General features: G+C 45.4%; 1 protein-coding gene across 9 annotated transcripts in view; it reads left to right on the top strand.

Annotated features, from left to right (window-relative positions):
* Positions 1-8,024, top strand: part of EML4 (EMAP like 4) — a 159,374-nt gene extending 151,350 nt beyond the window's left edge. For all 9 annotated transcript variants that reach the window (XM_025994299.2, XM_072767215.1, XM_025994301.2 and 6 more), the window contains 4 exons: positions 964-1,051; positions 1,550-1,648; positions 4,735-4,865; positions 5,211-8,024. In XM_025994299.2, coding sequence (XP_025850084.1) covers positions 964-1,051; positions 1,550-1,648; positions 4,735-4,865; positions 5,211-5,681 — 789 coding nt within the window. In that variant the 3' untranslated portion in view covers positions 5,682-8,024. The remainder of the gene's footprint in view (positions 1-963; positions 1,052-1,549; positions 1,649-4,734; positions 4,866-5,210) is intronic.
* Positions 8,025-15,026: the final 7,002 nt, after the last annotated feature.

Here is a 15,026-nt window from a genome sequence, read left to right as displayed (position 1 = left end):
CTTAATTCCCACAGTGTTAGTAAAAACTGGAGCAGAAAAAGATTGTGTCTTCCTGTTCAAGGAATGTTTTAATGAGCCAGATGATCATACTGGATCCAGCTGTTCTTTTCATGTTGGGTGACCTTTTCCAAAAAATATTCTTTGGAGAGAAGAGTTTTTCTAGGAGAACTCCACATGCCTGTGTATCTGTGCCATATTCCCCAGCCTCTGGGGTGTACCACGGATGCCAAGAAGCAGCCCAGGAAAACCATACTCTCTGTGACCAACCTGGAATCCTTCATTGTCTAAAATGAAGTACCTCTAAAGGGGACACCAGTGACTTGAACTAAGGCCTGAGGGTAGGTGATCTGTGAAGTGTCCTTTAAGGCACAAGTCTGCAAGACTCATCTTTCTTGGAAGGCTAACACAGGTGATAGGTGATTTTTACTGTTGTCTAGGTGGAGAGGTCGGCAGGAAACTGCCAGGTTCCAGGTGCTGCATGTTTCCACTGTGCTGAGATCTCTTTCATTCAGTTTTTTTTTTTTTAAGATTTTATTTATTTTAGAGCTAAAATGCATGAGCAGAGGGGAAGAGCAGAGGAAGAGAGGCAAGCAGACCCCACCCTGAGCACAGAGCCCGACAGAGGGCTTGATCCTACGACCCTGAAATCCTGACCTGAGCCAAAACCAGCAGTCCGACACTTAAGCGACTGAGCCACCCAGGCGCCCCTGTTGCAGAGTTCTACCAGAACTCTTCGTGTATGGCTGGCATCTTCACACACCTGCATCTTTGGTTCCCAACAAAATAGGGTGAAAAAGAACTAAAGAACTGCTGTGAGCCTTGGTCAGTTCTAGAGGCTGTGATACTCCTCTGCACACTTCAGGAAATCCAGATAAATGGCTACTTAGAAAATCTGTTGGTCGTTAAACTATTTATTTTTCAAAATGCTAACTGCTTTCTAATAGTCGATCTGTTACTCCCTAGGGACATTCCAGCTATATCACACATCTTGACTGGTCCCCAGACAACAAGTATATAATGTCTAACTCAGGAGACTATGAGATATTGTACTGTAAGTATGAATGATCACGTCCAACTGAAATGTATCTATCAGGGAGGCAAATGAACGGCTGTACAGAATTTGAATTGTACAGAGAGTGCATGCTGGCTCTCTGACTCGATAAGGCATGTGCTTCTCTGCACGCTAAGGAATGAAGAGTCTCAAATATGGTTCACTTCTCCAAGAAAGCAACGAATTAATTTATATGTGGAGACATATAGTCATAAGAAATTACTCCGACTGCTGCTCTAATATGGCTCTGTATTTAACTTCTACTGGAGAGAGGAAAGAATATAATACATGGGCATTTATGCTTTTTAAAGAAAAAACAGTTTCAGTGGAGAACAGTTTTGAAGTTTTATAAACCGTTTCTTTTTTAAGTGTGTCTTAATGTTTTTCTGTGTATGGACTATAAATACAAATAAACATGACTAGTTTGAATCAGGATACACTTTCAAATACATTCGTACACAGGCATTATGATTATACTCCCTGTTTCTAAATTTAAAGGGGACATTCCAAGTGGCTGCAAACTAATCAGGAATCGGTCGGATTGTAAGGACACTGATTGGACAACATACACCTGTGTACTGGGCTTTCAAGTCTTTGGTAAGAACATGACAACTGATGGGGAAAGATGGTTTATTAGGAGTTCTATATATAATAATTGCTTACATTTCCAAATGAAAAAGAGTCTGCATGTGTTCTTCAGTGCTGTCACTATTAATGCCAGATTCAGAGAAATTCAATGTATTAAGATCAAACCAATTTAAAGTTCTCTGCAGAATCCAGCAAACTTTTGGTCCTCGATAAATATCAGACACTTTAAAGAAATTTACATAATAGCACAGACTGCCTTCCCATTTTTTTCCTCCAGTTGAAAATTGAAGCATTTTAATTTGTAAGGGCATTATTTTTAAAACAGCTTTATTGAGCATACTATGTAATTCACCTATTTAAAGTGTACAGTACAGGGATGCCTTGGTGGCTCAGTGGTTGAGCATCTGCCTTCAGCTCGGGGAGTGATTCCTGGGATCAACTCCTGCATCAGGCTCTCTCTAAGGAGCCTGCTTCTCCCTCTGCCTGTGTGTCTCCCTCTCTCTCTCTCTGTCTCATGAATAAATAAATAATATCTTTTTTTTTAATAATATCTTTATTTGAAAAGTAAAATATACAGTACAGTGGTTTTGGAATTGTAGTGTGTTTGAGAACATTTTCACCACCCCAAAATGAAACGTTCTATATCACTCCTCACCTCTCCCTCCCTCTGCCCCCAACAGCCACTAATCTACTTTCATTCTCTAATGACTTGCCTATTCTGGATTTAGTTCATCCACATTGTAGCATGTATCAGCACTTTGTTTTATGGCTGAATAATACCCCCTTGTATGCATGTAACCACATTTTGTTTATCCATTTATCAGTTGATGGACACTTGGGTTGTTACTAGTTTTCAGCTAATAGAAATAATGCTCCTGTGAACAAGTATGTGAGAGTTTTGTATAGACCTGTTTTCATTTTCCCTTGAAATATACCTAGGAGTGGAATTCCAGACTCCACTGGTAACCTTGTGTTTAACCTTCTGAAGTACTGTCAAATGTTTTCCAAAGTGGCTGCACCACTTACATTCCCACCAGTGATTTAAGAGGGTTCCGTTTCTCCACATCTTGTCAGCAGTTCTTACTCTTGTGCATGTGAATGTCCAGGTGGCTCAGCACCATTTGTTGAAATATAAAGGCATTTTTAGTAGACATTATTTAAAGGCAAAATTTGGAAATCACTGATCTGATGTTTTAGATATTTCTTGCAATCTTTTCTGTGACAGTTTTCTAAGTCTTTCCCAGTCTGGGTGTATCCTTCTGAAAAAGCTATAAGACAAATGGAAAAGTTAAGATAATAAGGCCTTGTCTGCAAAGAATTAAAAAGAGATGTTCTACTCAGTAATTAGAATGCTGGATATATTGGGGGGGGGGGGATATCTATACCTAAAGCAATGTCCAGAATATTAGTACTTTCCCTTTAACCACATCTCTACCTTCTGACAGTGGGGCTCTCTCCTCCAATCTGATTGTAGATGAGAACAGTTCTTCATGCTATGTACATTAGAAAAATTATCCATTATAGGCCCTTGTTCTAAACACAACTGCTAAAGATAGAGGCAAGTAAGGGCTAGCAAGAAGTTAAAAACAACCCTGACTGAGCCAGGTACAATTTCATTATTCTGGGTGAAAATGAAACAGTAGCCAATAGCTGGTAATTTACCTCGTTCTTGTAATGAAACAATATTTACTTAAGAGATGTCAGTTAAGAAGTGTTTTGACTTGTTTTAGCGAATTTATCAAAAACTTCTTTTCAAGAATGGCGCTGAACCAGCATATCAGCCCTTCTGTATGCAATAATTTCTATCTAATCCTAATAGAGTTTTGTGCTAATTATGTTGAACATGATCACCAGTGTCTCATAATGACTCAGAATAATTAAATTTGTTATGTCTCTGGACATAAATATTTCTATGAAAATTCTATGGGATAGTATGGTAGACTAGTGGATGGCCTGTGCATTCCATTAAGAAAGAATCTTCCAAGGCTTTCTTGGAAGTGCCTACCTGAAGGGAAGGAACAGCAAAGAAGAGAGTGTGTACATTTTACACAGCTTCCCCAGAGTCTACTTTGAAAAACTGCTGTGGCTTAGTTTCTGCACCTTGCTATACAACTAGCAGAATTTCCGCTCCACCTAGAAACTTTGTTTTGTTTAGATTTTATCTTTATTTATTCATGAGAGAGACAATTTTGTTTCATCGTCTTTTAAAATTTCTATTTTTTGTTACTAGAAATATTTAACAATATTGGTGTCAATTTAAAATTGTAAATATCAAAAACTTAATAGTGAAATGCATCATAATTAAATTTATGATGCAACAAGCAATATTTTCAGGGCTTCATTTGAACATAAATGCATCTAATAGGAGTTACTTAAGGAAACAAGAAATCAACTTTTAATAATTCCTACCCTGGCAAATAATTAAATCACTAGGAAAATATGAAAGAACCAATGATTCAGTAAATGTGACTTGGGGGAGGGAGGGAGAAATTAAAAACAAGCACAGAATTTAAACTCAAAGACTGTTTTGGGATGCCTGAGTGGCTCAGCAGTTGAGCGTTTGCCTTCTGCCCAGGGCGTGATCCCAGAGTACCCGGATCAAGGCCCACAGCAGGCTCCCTGGAAGGAGCCTGCTTCTCCCTCTGCCTTTCTCAGTCTGTCATTAATAAATTTATAAAAATAAAATCTTGAAGAAAAAAAAACCTCAAAGCCTGTTTCTTGTTGGTCTTAAAAAATAGGTGTTATTTCAGTGCTTTATCTGATGAATAAAGATAAAATCTTTAAAATATAAATTAAAAAGGAAGAGCTTATATGCTGAGGTGAGTTAAGCTAAAACGATTTGTTAGCACCACCTGCTGGTTACTAGTGAGTACTTCTGTGCCTTTATATTTTCCATCTTGAGACTATTTTCACTTAATTTTACTAGATTTGGGGTAGAACTTCATCCTTATAGTGAAGGCACTAAGAAATGTTCAGGCACTAAGAAACAGCTAAGTTTGAACACAGATGAAAATTAATAAGATTCTAAAATCCATGTAGCATCACAGTTACATTTTAGACTAATTTTTCTACACCCCGGTGTTTCCATATCAAAGGTGTCTGGCCAGAAGGATCCGATGGGACCGATATCAATGCACTGGTACGATCCCACAACAGGAAGGTGATTGCTGTCGCTGATGACTTTTGCAAAGTTCATCTGTTTCAGTATCCCTGCTCCAAAGCAAAGGTAAAGTCAGTTTAATAAAAACTAGTGTTGTAGGCCTTTTATCGGGATATTTTTGTGTCGATGATGAGATGTGTAGAGTTACTCATCACTGCCTGTGATGCCCTGGGGCACAGGGGAGAGCACCTTTAAGCGTCCAGGCCGGCACTGTGTATTTACTTCTTCACCAGTAAGGTCAAGGAGAAGACCATTACAGAAGATGGCTGGGAAATTACTGCTAGCTCCATTCCTCAGATTTGATGACTCTGGCTTTGATTTGAATTACCTTCCTTACCAAGTCGCTTCCATTGCTGTAAATAGGCATGTAAAGACGGGGGTTAATTTTCCTGTCTGATTTGTTTCATCTAGGCTCCCAGTCACAAGTACAGTGCCCACAGCAGCCATGTCACCAACGTCAGCTTTACTCATAATGACAGTCACTTGATTTCAACGGGTGGAAAAGACATGAGCATCATTCAATGGAAACTTGTAGAAAAGTTATCTTTGCCTCAAAATGAGATTGTACCCGATGGTACTCTAACCAAAGCCCCCATCTCCTCCATCGAAAGTGCCGTGCAGTCTGATACTCCCACACCACCTCCTTCCCAGCCCTTAAATGAGACAGCTGAAGAAGAAAGTAGAATAAGCAATTCTCCCACACTTCTGGAGAACAGCCTGGAGCAGACTATGGAGCCCAGCGAGGACCACATGGAGGAACAGAGTGAAGGGGGCAGTGAGGACTTGGGTGAGCCTCTGGATGAGGAGCCATCCAGGGAGATCAAGGAGCAGAGGGCAGCCCCTCCTCCAGAGGACCAGCAAGACCCCGCACCCCTGTCTTAACCCCAGGCCTTCAGCATGACTCTCTTCTCCTTCAGCTACATGTGATCCTGGGATAGAGTTCAGATGACAGGCTGGGGAGTAATGGAGATAGATCACTAGTGATGCAGATCTTGGTTCCCGCGTGATCTGTTTTCAGTACTCTTACCTGCGGTCTCTCAGATGCGGCCCATCTAAAGGTTCAGTTTGGTGGGTGTGAAAATGAACCAAACTCTAAATAACAGGAAAGACACACATTAATTTCTCAGAAATTACTGTGTATGTAAGTGGTATGATGTAAATACTGGAAACAAAAACAGCAGTTGTATGGATTGAAAATCAACCCCTTGTTATCTGAACAAGTTTTCTTCAGGAACAACCAGAGGCATCACAAACACTGTTACTCATCTACTGGCTCAGACTGTGCTATATTTTTTTCCCTGATGCAGAAAAATGAGAAAACAAAAAATACTCTCTCACTGAGATATCCTCCCACCCAAATGACTAGTAGAAATTTTTTAGTTAAAAACTTCAGTATTGCTGCGAGCAGTGGTGTTGCCTTGAGTCCTAACGCCGTTTCCTCACACTACCGGTAGATGTCCAGATGTGCTCATTAGTCTACTGTCTGGGTGCTGCCTTTTCTAAGTCGTCATGATCATGAGGAACAGTCCCTTCATTTCTTGTGTGCAAATCTATTTCATCTTAGAACTAAGAAAGCAGTGGTTTGTTAAAGAGCTTTTAATGTATACTAAACCATTAATACTCAGAAATAATGGATTCCTCCAAGGATTCCTTTACTGGCCTAAACATTTTTTTAATGTTTGGCATTCAAGTGAATGGAAGAAGAAAAACCGCATGCCTATAAAACTAAGAATTACTTGGCTAATTTTAGCTTAGCCTTCCTCATAATTTGTTCCTTTGATAATAGAAATATAAATACAGTAAGTTTGAATTGGTGCTTGAAATTCATTGGTTTAGTTGTAATTTTTATACAGATTATATCGAGGGATAAGACACTCCACAAATTACAAATTCTTTTTTTATAGAAGTATGAGTAACAGTCACAGTAATTTTTTTATAAATTGCATACATAACAGACTTGCTATATATGGTCATTTTTCTCCAGTAGAGTTATTGTAACCCTTGCAATTCTTTCTTTTTTTTTTTTTTTTTTTTACCCTTGCAATTCTGATGTGGCTGTTCTCTGCTATTTTGGGCAATGCATGTATTATGCATTGGATAGTTTTGTTGTCAGATGACTGTTTTTCTTACTTACATGTTTCCTACTATAATTGCTGACAGATATGCATTTCTTATATATTTGTTTATACATTGATTATAAAAAACTTTGTTTTGATTTTTTGCTGAATTGTTTTGTTGTTGTTAGATCATGTTTAGAAACTTTGAATGAGTTCAGAAGTCTTAAGTATAAGTATGCAAGTGTTTACGTGATTGTGCCATTCCAAAGTGCATCAGAACTGTCATTCCCTTCTAGTATCTTCTCAGGAGTAATACAAATCAGGTATCTCATCATCATTTGGTAATTAATATACAAACTCCAGTGAACTCCCAAGGACACTCACATTTATATTCACATGCTGTATGTAAGGGTGTGGGTATGTGTGAAGGGGTGAGTGTAGACACTCTGTTTGTGTGTATCTATATAGGAAGATATACGCCACATTGAAAATACTCAGTGTATATCTCTATGTGTATAGGTATATGTCCATGTATATCTCTTTCCTTTTGTTTACAGTTGTTCAAAAAAAAAAACCTCAAAGTAGTTCTCTTCAAAAGAAGAGCAATTCCAAGCAATCCATCTTTTTTCAGTATGTTCTATTCAGAATTATCAGAGAGCATCAATAAGTATATAAGGCATATATACTTGCCTATATATGAGTGTAATTAAATCATCAGGTCAGCATGTGCTATTCCCTGCAAGAAAAATACTGAGGTGAACAGAACAAGTAGTTCTAGAAGAAAAAGCATTTCTTTATGTCCCTGGGGGATAGAGCTCTCCATGATAAGCAGGGAATTTATTTAGGACACCAGTCACCTTTGGGGTTGCTGTGTACAATGAGATTTACAAAATCGTGATACTCTTGGGTGGTAGTTTCAAAAGACACTACTAATGCGCAGAAAGCGTTCCAGCTCTCTATTGCTGGCAACTACTGTTTAATGGTCAATTAAATCTGTGATAATGGTTGCAAGTGGGTGGGATTATGAAATTGTAGATGTTTCTAGAAAAACTTGTGAATGAAAATGAATCCAAGTGTTTCATGTGAAGATGTTGAGCCATTTCTATCATGCATTCCTGTCTCATGGCAGAAAATTTTGAAGATTATAAAATAAAATGATCAAAATGTTTCACATGTCTTGACTCTTACTTCATTGATACTGCTAGTTTCATGACTGTCCAATTATCAGAAGACACAGCTTTTTATCAGTTGTCTGCTGCTGCTGCTGCTGGGGATACCACCGTGTTCCGGTCGCAGCTAGCTCCATCTCATAACGTTTTTATTTCATGTCTACACGTCCTCTAATGTTTAACACTGGATGATCCTGGCAATCTTGGTTACCTTCCTGACATATTCCTGTCACTGCCTCCCCCTGGTGTCTGCTTTGTGAAGTCCTGGCTCTCCTGGCTTTCACCAGCTCTCCTGTGGTGCTTTGTGACATGTTCTCCACGCCACAGCTATAAGTTGGCTGCTACAAAGTTTTCTTTCTAAATAATCAGAATGGGGGCATTCCATACATTCCTTAGTCTTAAAAGCATGGAGATGATGGGGTTTTCGTTACCTTATTCATCTTTGGTGACTATGAATATATGTTCCCAACCACTCACGTACACTAACCCCTGAGAGGCTGCCTGGGGTGGAAATTACTTCACCAATTCTGAGACAAAATGACAGGCATCAGAACAAACCCATTGAACAATTAGATTTTTCCTCTCGGTAAAAAGGAGATTCATAAAGGGGAAATTATGCAATCGATTGTGAACACACAAAGGTGGAGGTGGAACTCCTAGACAGAACTTAGGTTTCCAGCTTAAAGCTGGAACTGAAATGAAGGGAGTTCAAGAATATGTTTTTTAGGAATAAAAAATTCTATATATATAAATGTATACATAAAAGGACATCTTTAGAACAAAGATAACAGGCTTGAAGAGCCGCCAACAGAGGAGCACCTGTGTGGCCTGCATGCGGTGGGGGAGTGTGACCCTGTAGGCAGGGTGATGGGGAGACTTGGTAGGTGGCCCATGTTCCTTTGCTTCGATGACAGCCATGCCAGGGCTTCATGTTTTGTAACTTCAACACTTGTACTTCTGCCATTCAGACTAGGAGAAAGACTGTTTTTAAGAGTGCACATGGGAGAAAGAGGGAAAGAGCAATCTCCTACCTAGAGCAGAGCACAACACGGGACTCGATCTCACGACCCTGAGATCATGACCTGAACCGAAATCAAGAATTGGACACTTAACCAACTGAACCACCCAGGTGCTCTGAGAAAGGTATTCTTTAGAATCAGGGAAGAAGGGGTAGCCCAGGTGGCTCAGCGGTTTAGCGCCTGCCTTTGGCCCTGGGTGCGATCCTGGAGTCCTGGGATCGAGTCCTTCATCAGGCTCCCTGCATGGAGCCTGCTTCTCCCTCTGCCTCTCTCTCTACGTCTGTCATGAATAAATAAATATTTTTTTAAAAATCAGGGAAGAAGGGATCCCTGGGTGGCGCAGTGGTTTGGCGCCTGCCTTTGGCCCAGGGCGCGATCCTGGAGACCCAGGATCGAATCCCACGTCAGGCTCCCGGTGCATGGAGCCTGCTTCTCCCTCTGCCTGTGTCTCTGCCTCTCTCTCTATCTCTCTGTGACTATCATAAATAAATAAAAAAAAAAAATTAAAAAAAAAATCAGGGAAGAAGGAAATAAAAGGATTAATATTCACAGAGAATCTGGACAGGAGCTAGAGAAACAAGAGGGCCTGTGTCCATCTCCATCTATGCTCCATGGGGGGGGGGGGGGGGGTTAGGCGCTGCCCACGTGGACGCCAGGCCCTGCCCGGGCCCCCAGGGCTGCAGTCCTCAAGGACCACAGAAAGGCCTCCAGGCCTTTTCACCCACAAATAGATGTAACCCTTTGTAAGGAGGCAGCTCCTGCTCTTCCTTGCCCAATCTCAGGTCATGTTACATGTTCTGTGCTAGCCTCAACCTTTAACAAAGAAAACCTGAATTTCTACTCTACGCTCATTAATAAACCCTATAATAACCCTTAATGCTCTAATATAAAGGTGGCAAAGGAATAAAGAGAAAAACCCCAGACAAAAAGTTTCACTTCTCTGGACACGTCGGCCTGTTTCATTTCTGTGACTGAGGGTGGCATCCTTAGGAGACCACCGCTTCCTGAACTGGTTATGTTCCTGTTGGGTTTTGTTTTAGCCAAAACCAGAACTTCGGCAGAGAAAGTCACCGGTACCACTTCTGTATCTCAAAGGACAAAAACAAGAAGAGATGGGCGAGAACAAGTGCTCCCTGGCTAAAATAGCTCCCCCCCTCCCCTGCCCGGGTTGCTATTCAACAGTAGGAGCTAAGCTTTGTGTCACCCGTGCTTCACGTGTGCCAGCTCGTTCGTTGCGACAATCCTAGACTCGATTCTCCATTTTATGCACAAGGCAGCCTGAGGAACAGAGAGGCCGGGTCACACCACTGAGCCAAGACTGGAAGCCAGGTCCTCCTGCCGCCGAGCCCCTGCAGCGCCCGTGTGCCCTGCGCTGGCGCTTTGTCCTTGCTAATACGAAGACTGATCAGGGTATGCCCCGAAGGGCAGCCTGAGGAAAGCTACAGAGCGATTAGCCTTGGAAAAGGCAGCACTGGGCTCTGAACAGTCACGCAGTTGAAGGGACCCTGCTCGTGCACAAGGCCCCTCCTGCCACCCCTACAACCAGAGCGCAGGACGGAGAAGCTTCCAGGCCCGTCCACCATCCTGTGGCACCTGCTGCCAGCAGCTGCCTACCCTTCCTGCCTTCCTTGGCTGCAGTGAGGCACATCTGTCCTCGGTTCCTAACACTTTAAACCTGTTTGTGTGAAGAGGCTGCTCCCTTGTTTTCCAACCTTTGGGCAATTTCCATTACGCTGAAAAAGAAGCGTAGCCACTTCTGTCTTTAGCCAAGTGCATTCTCCACTTTGTCCTCACCCCCCCCCCCCCTCCCAATCTTCTCCCATGAGCCTGGAGGCTCCGCCAGCCCCACGCTCAGCCAGAGGCCTTTGATCATGCACCTCCTCCCCCTCAGCAGTGTAAACATGTGGTCCTGAAAATAGATCTTCCTAGAGAACCACCCATCGACAGAGATGAATACACGTAATTACGGTGCTGATGGCCAAACAGCTCAGTGGGATGACACAAAATCAGCTCCAGAGGCAGGTTTCAACTCCTGGCTGATTTTACCTTCACCAGATCTCGCTAAAGGAACAGAAAACAAAGAGGGGGGCAGAAGCAATGGCCTCACATAGGAAAAACACATTTTCAGTAAAAAGCAAAGCCTTCATACCTGGTCATCCTGTCATTCTTGACGTGCCTGCAGCCACCGAGCCAGAGGGAGTCTTTGGAGCCAGCCTCTGCACGGCGATGCCCACGAGGCCCCCGCGCGGTGGGGCTGACTTGGAAACCCGGTTGCAGGCAGGGCAACCAGGAGCTGGCGTTCTCTTACCACGTCAACTGCAGGACACCAGTTCCATTAACAGAACTGTGAGTCGCGTGTCCAGATAAGGCAGGTCCTTCCTCTTCCACCTATAGTCTTTGGTCCCTCTACAACAAAAATGTATCGTGCTGCCAGCACCTTCCACGTGGTAGCCAGTTTGATTCCTGGGGCGACTAGGTGCAAAGGAATCGTCCACGCGTCAGGTGCATGTTACTAGGCTGCCTCGCGCAGGGAGCTGTGCTGGCTCTGTGGGGAATCTGACGCCGAGACAGACGCAGCCCTGCCCTCACGGGGCATGTGACCTAAGAAGGTTGGAGAGACAGGCCTTGCATAGTTTAGAACTAATATAGCAAAGTCAGGTCCCCCCCCCCCCCCCCCCACAAATTAGAAGACTAACTGTATGCTCTAAGTAGCATGTCATTCGAAATGTGAAAAGTAAATATCCTAAGGAATCTTGGATTGGTCATCTATTGACACCACCCATCCGCTGCTTAAATTCTATAACAACATCCAAAAGGTCAAGTTTTAATATTTAATAATAGTGATGTAGAACCCCTACACCAGGACACTGAATAAAAAAGAACTATTGACATGTGAACATTTAGACGGAGCAAAAGGGCATTCATTATACAGAGTGAAATAAGAACAGGTGACGGATAATGGAATTCCTTCATAGCAAAAGAGTTTCTTGGTCATACGGTTTATCAACTCTAAGACATTGAGAGACCCTAGAGAGGGCCTAAAAAATTTTAAGGTGTTTCCTTAAATATAATCACAGTGTTCGCTTACAAAGAGAAAAGTATCTGATTCACCTTTGGGTCCCTGTCTCCTAAGAGCATGTGCTTCTGCACCCTAATGAAACACCTGGTAGAAGCAGAGGATTAGTGGAATTCCTTGATAACCATGGCTAGTGATTGCCAGGGGACAGGGACAGGTGTGGGAGATTCCACACCCAGGGGTTGCTTCACGGTGATGAACAGTCTGCACGCATAACAGTTGTGACAGTGATCACACAAATCCATCCATGGGATTCAAATGCATGGAACTACCACGTACAACAGTGGTACAGACTGCATGAGGGCTAGAGCGTGCATCGCTGTGTCAAGCCATTTCCTCATCTTGGTGAAACACGTTATGGAAGATCTCACCAATGGGTGGACCGAGGGAAGGGCTCACCGGACCCTGTACTGTGCCTGAAGCCTCCTATGAGTCTACCTGTTTCAAAATACAAAGTTTAAAAATAATGATGTAGGGGGATCCCTGGGTGGCTCAGCAGTTCAGTGCCTGCTTTGGGACCAGGGCCTGATCCTGGAGTCCCGGTCCAGCATGGCTCTGGTGTGAAGCCAGCAGTGGCATGATGAAGGTAATGATGGCTTTAGAACGCTGGCTGGTTGGCTTTGATTTGTGTACTTCTCCCTTGTGTGTGGCTCTGGGTAGGCCCCCTGGCCTTGTTTGGTGTTGAGGTTTCCACTCCCCAAGTCTTCTTTCAGATTTTTCTTATGGTTGCAAGCTATGCAAACCTCTTACTGTCTGACCCTTGACCTTCAATAGCTAAAAGTTACAGCAGGGGCAGTGAATGATTCATTGCTTAGACGTTGAGATACTACCTGGCCTCCACAGTTAATACATTTATTTGACATTTTGTACATATTCTGGGTTGCATCACTCTTTAGCACCCAAAACTGCCCAACTTGGGTATGGTTGGGAAGTGGGGTCATGTCCTTAGTACTCTTCTTGTGGGGGTCATTGGTCATCCTCAGTTGTCCGGGGTTCCTCTGACCCACAGTTATCAAGGAATTCCACTAATCCTCTGCTTCTACCAGGTGTTTCATTAGGGTGCAGAAGCACATGCTCTTAGGAGACAGGGACCCAAAGGTGAATCAGATACTTTTCTCTTTGTAAGCGAACACTGTGATTATATTTAAGGAAACACCTTAAAATTTTTTAGGCCCTCTCTAGGGTCTCTCAGTGTCTTAGAGTTGATAAACCGTATGACCAAGAAACTCTTTTGCTATGAAGGAATTCTATTATCTGTCACCTGTCCCAATCTGGGCACTCCATGTGACTGGTGGGGTTTGGCGTTTTAACACAGGCTGCTCCTGGGTGGGTGCAGGTGGGGGAACCCTTGCCGTGGCCTCTGTTCCCTGGACAGGCCTCAGGGAGGTCTTGGGAAGTCTGGGTGAGATCCGGCCTTCCCAGGAGGGCTTGTGCATAGGGAGAGGAGTGCACTGCCATTAAAGACAGAGCGGGGGCGGGGATCCCTGGGTGGCTCAGCGGTTTGGCGCCGCCTGCAGCCTGGGGTGTGATCCTGGAGATGCGGGATCGAGTCCCACCTGGGGCTCCCGGCATGGAGCCTGCTTCTCCCTCTGCCTGTGTCTCTGCCTCTCTCTCTCTCTATGTCTATTATAAATAAATAAAATCTTTTTTAAAAATGATGTAGAAACCTTGACCTTCCCTTTATGCGTTTGGAGGGAACATGGACAAGAAAATGGGCCTTCATACAACCACCTTTGGAAAATTTCCGACCTTGTACTGGAGGAACTCCCCCTGCAGGTCAGATGAAACCTTGCTGCTTACCGCGCAGCGCCCTCCGCGGCCGGTCGGCGCGGCTCGCCGGGCTGTGGCGGGGGTGGGGCGGGGGCGGGGACGTGCAGGACCCCCCCCCCCCCCCGGGGGCAGAGAGCCGGCCGCGCATCGGGACCCGCGAGGCCGAGGGCCAGCCCCAGCACCGAGGACCCCCTGGGCCGATACGCACGGCGCCTGCGGGCCGTCCTGCACCGCGGCCTCCTCCTGGTCTCCCGCCGCCTTCGGGCTCATTTGGAAACTCCCCTTCTCGGAAACCCCCGCCGCCTCCGGAGTCACCTTCCCTACTCAGAACCCATCAAGTGACAAGAGAAAGAAGGGCTCCCCCCGCGAGCCGCCCCGTGCAGCACCGCCACGAGGGTCTCGGGCTTTCCCCGGGGCCGCCGGGGCCGCCGGGCCGGCTTCGGCGGAGCCCACGCTCACGTGGCCGAGCGGCGGCCCACGAACACCTCCCCGCCGGGATCCCTCGCGGGAATGCTCGCCAGGCCTTGGCATTGCCCTTTAGAAGAGGAGCGGAGCCGGGAGCCCCCCCGCCCCGCCTCCCCTGGAGGAACGTGGGGGGCCTCGGCGCTCACAGGCCCTCACCAGCGCTCACAGGCCCTCACCGGCCCTCACCGGCGCTCACCGGCCCTCACCGGCCCTCACAGGCCCTCACCGGCCCTCACCGGCCCTCACCGGCCCTCACAGGCGCTCACAGGCCCTCACCGGCCCTCACCGGCCCTCACCGGCCCTCACAGGCGCTCACAGGCCCTCACCGGCCCTCACCGGCGCTCACAGGCCCTCACCGGCGCTCACAGGCCCTCACCGGCGCTCACAGGCCCTCACCGGCCCTCACAGGCCCGGAGCCTGCCCCTCCTCGGGCAAGTGGAGCTGGAGAGAGGAGGCTCAGCCGGAGAGGAAAGCCGTTTTCCATTGTGGGCTCGGGTGAGTTTAGGTGCTACCGGGCTGCCCCAAGTGCCCGCCCCCCCCCCCCCCCCCCCGCCCCGGGTCGGGATAGCCTGAGGGTGAGCCCCCGAGGCACAGGGGAGGCGCCCCCTGGGAGCTGGCGCCCTGTCCCTACCTGCTGGGTGAAAGCCCCGCTTTGGGGGGGCGGGGGGGGG

Source organism: Vulpes vulpes, chromosome 8, assembly GCF_048418805.1.
Source record: "Vulpes vulpes isolate BD-2025 chromosome 8, VulVul3, whole genome shotgun sequence".
NCBI classification, from domain to species: domain Eukaryota; kingdom Metazoa; phylum Chordata; class Mammalia; order Carnivora; family Canidae; genus Vulpes; species Vulpes vulpes.
This window is presented reverse-complemented; position numbering and strand designations above follow the sequence as displayed.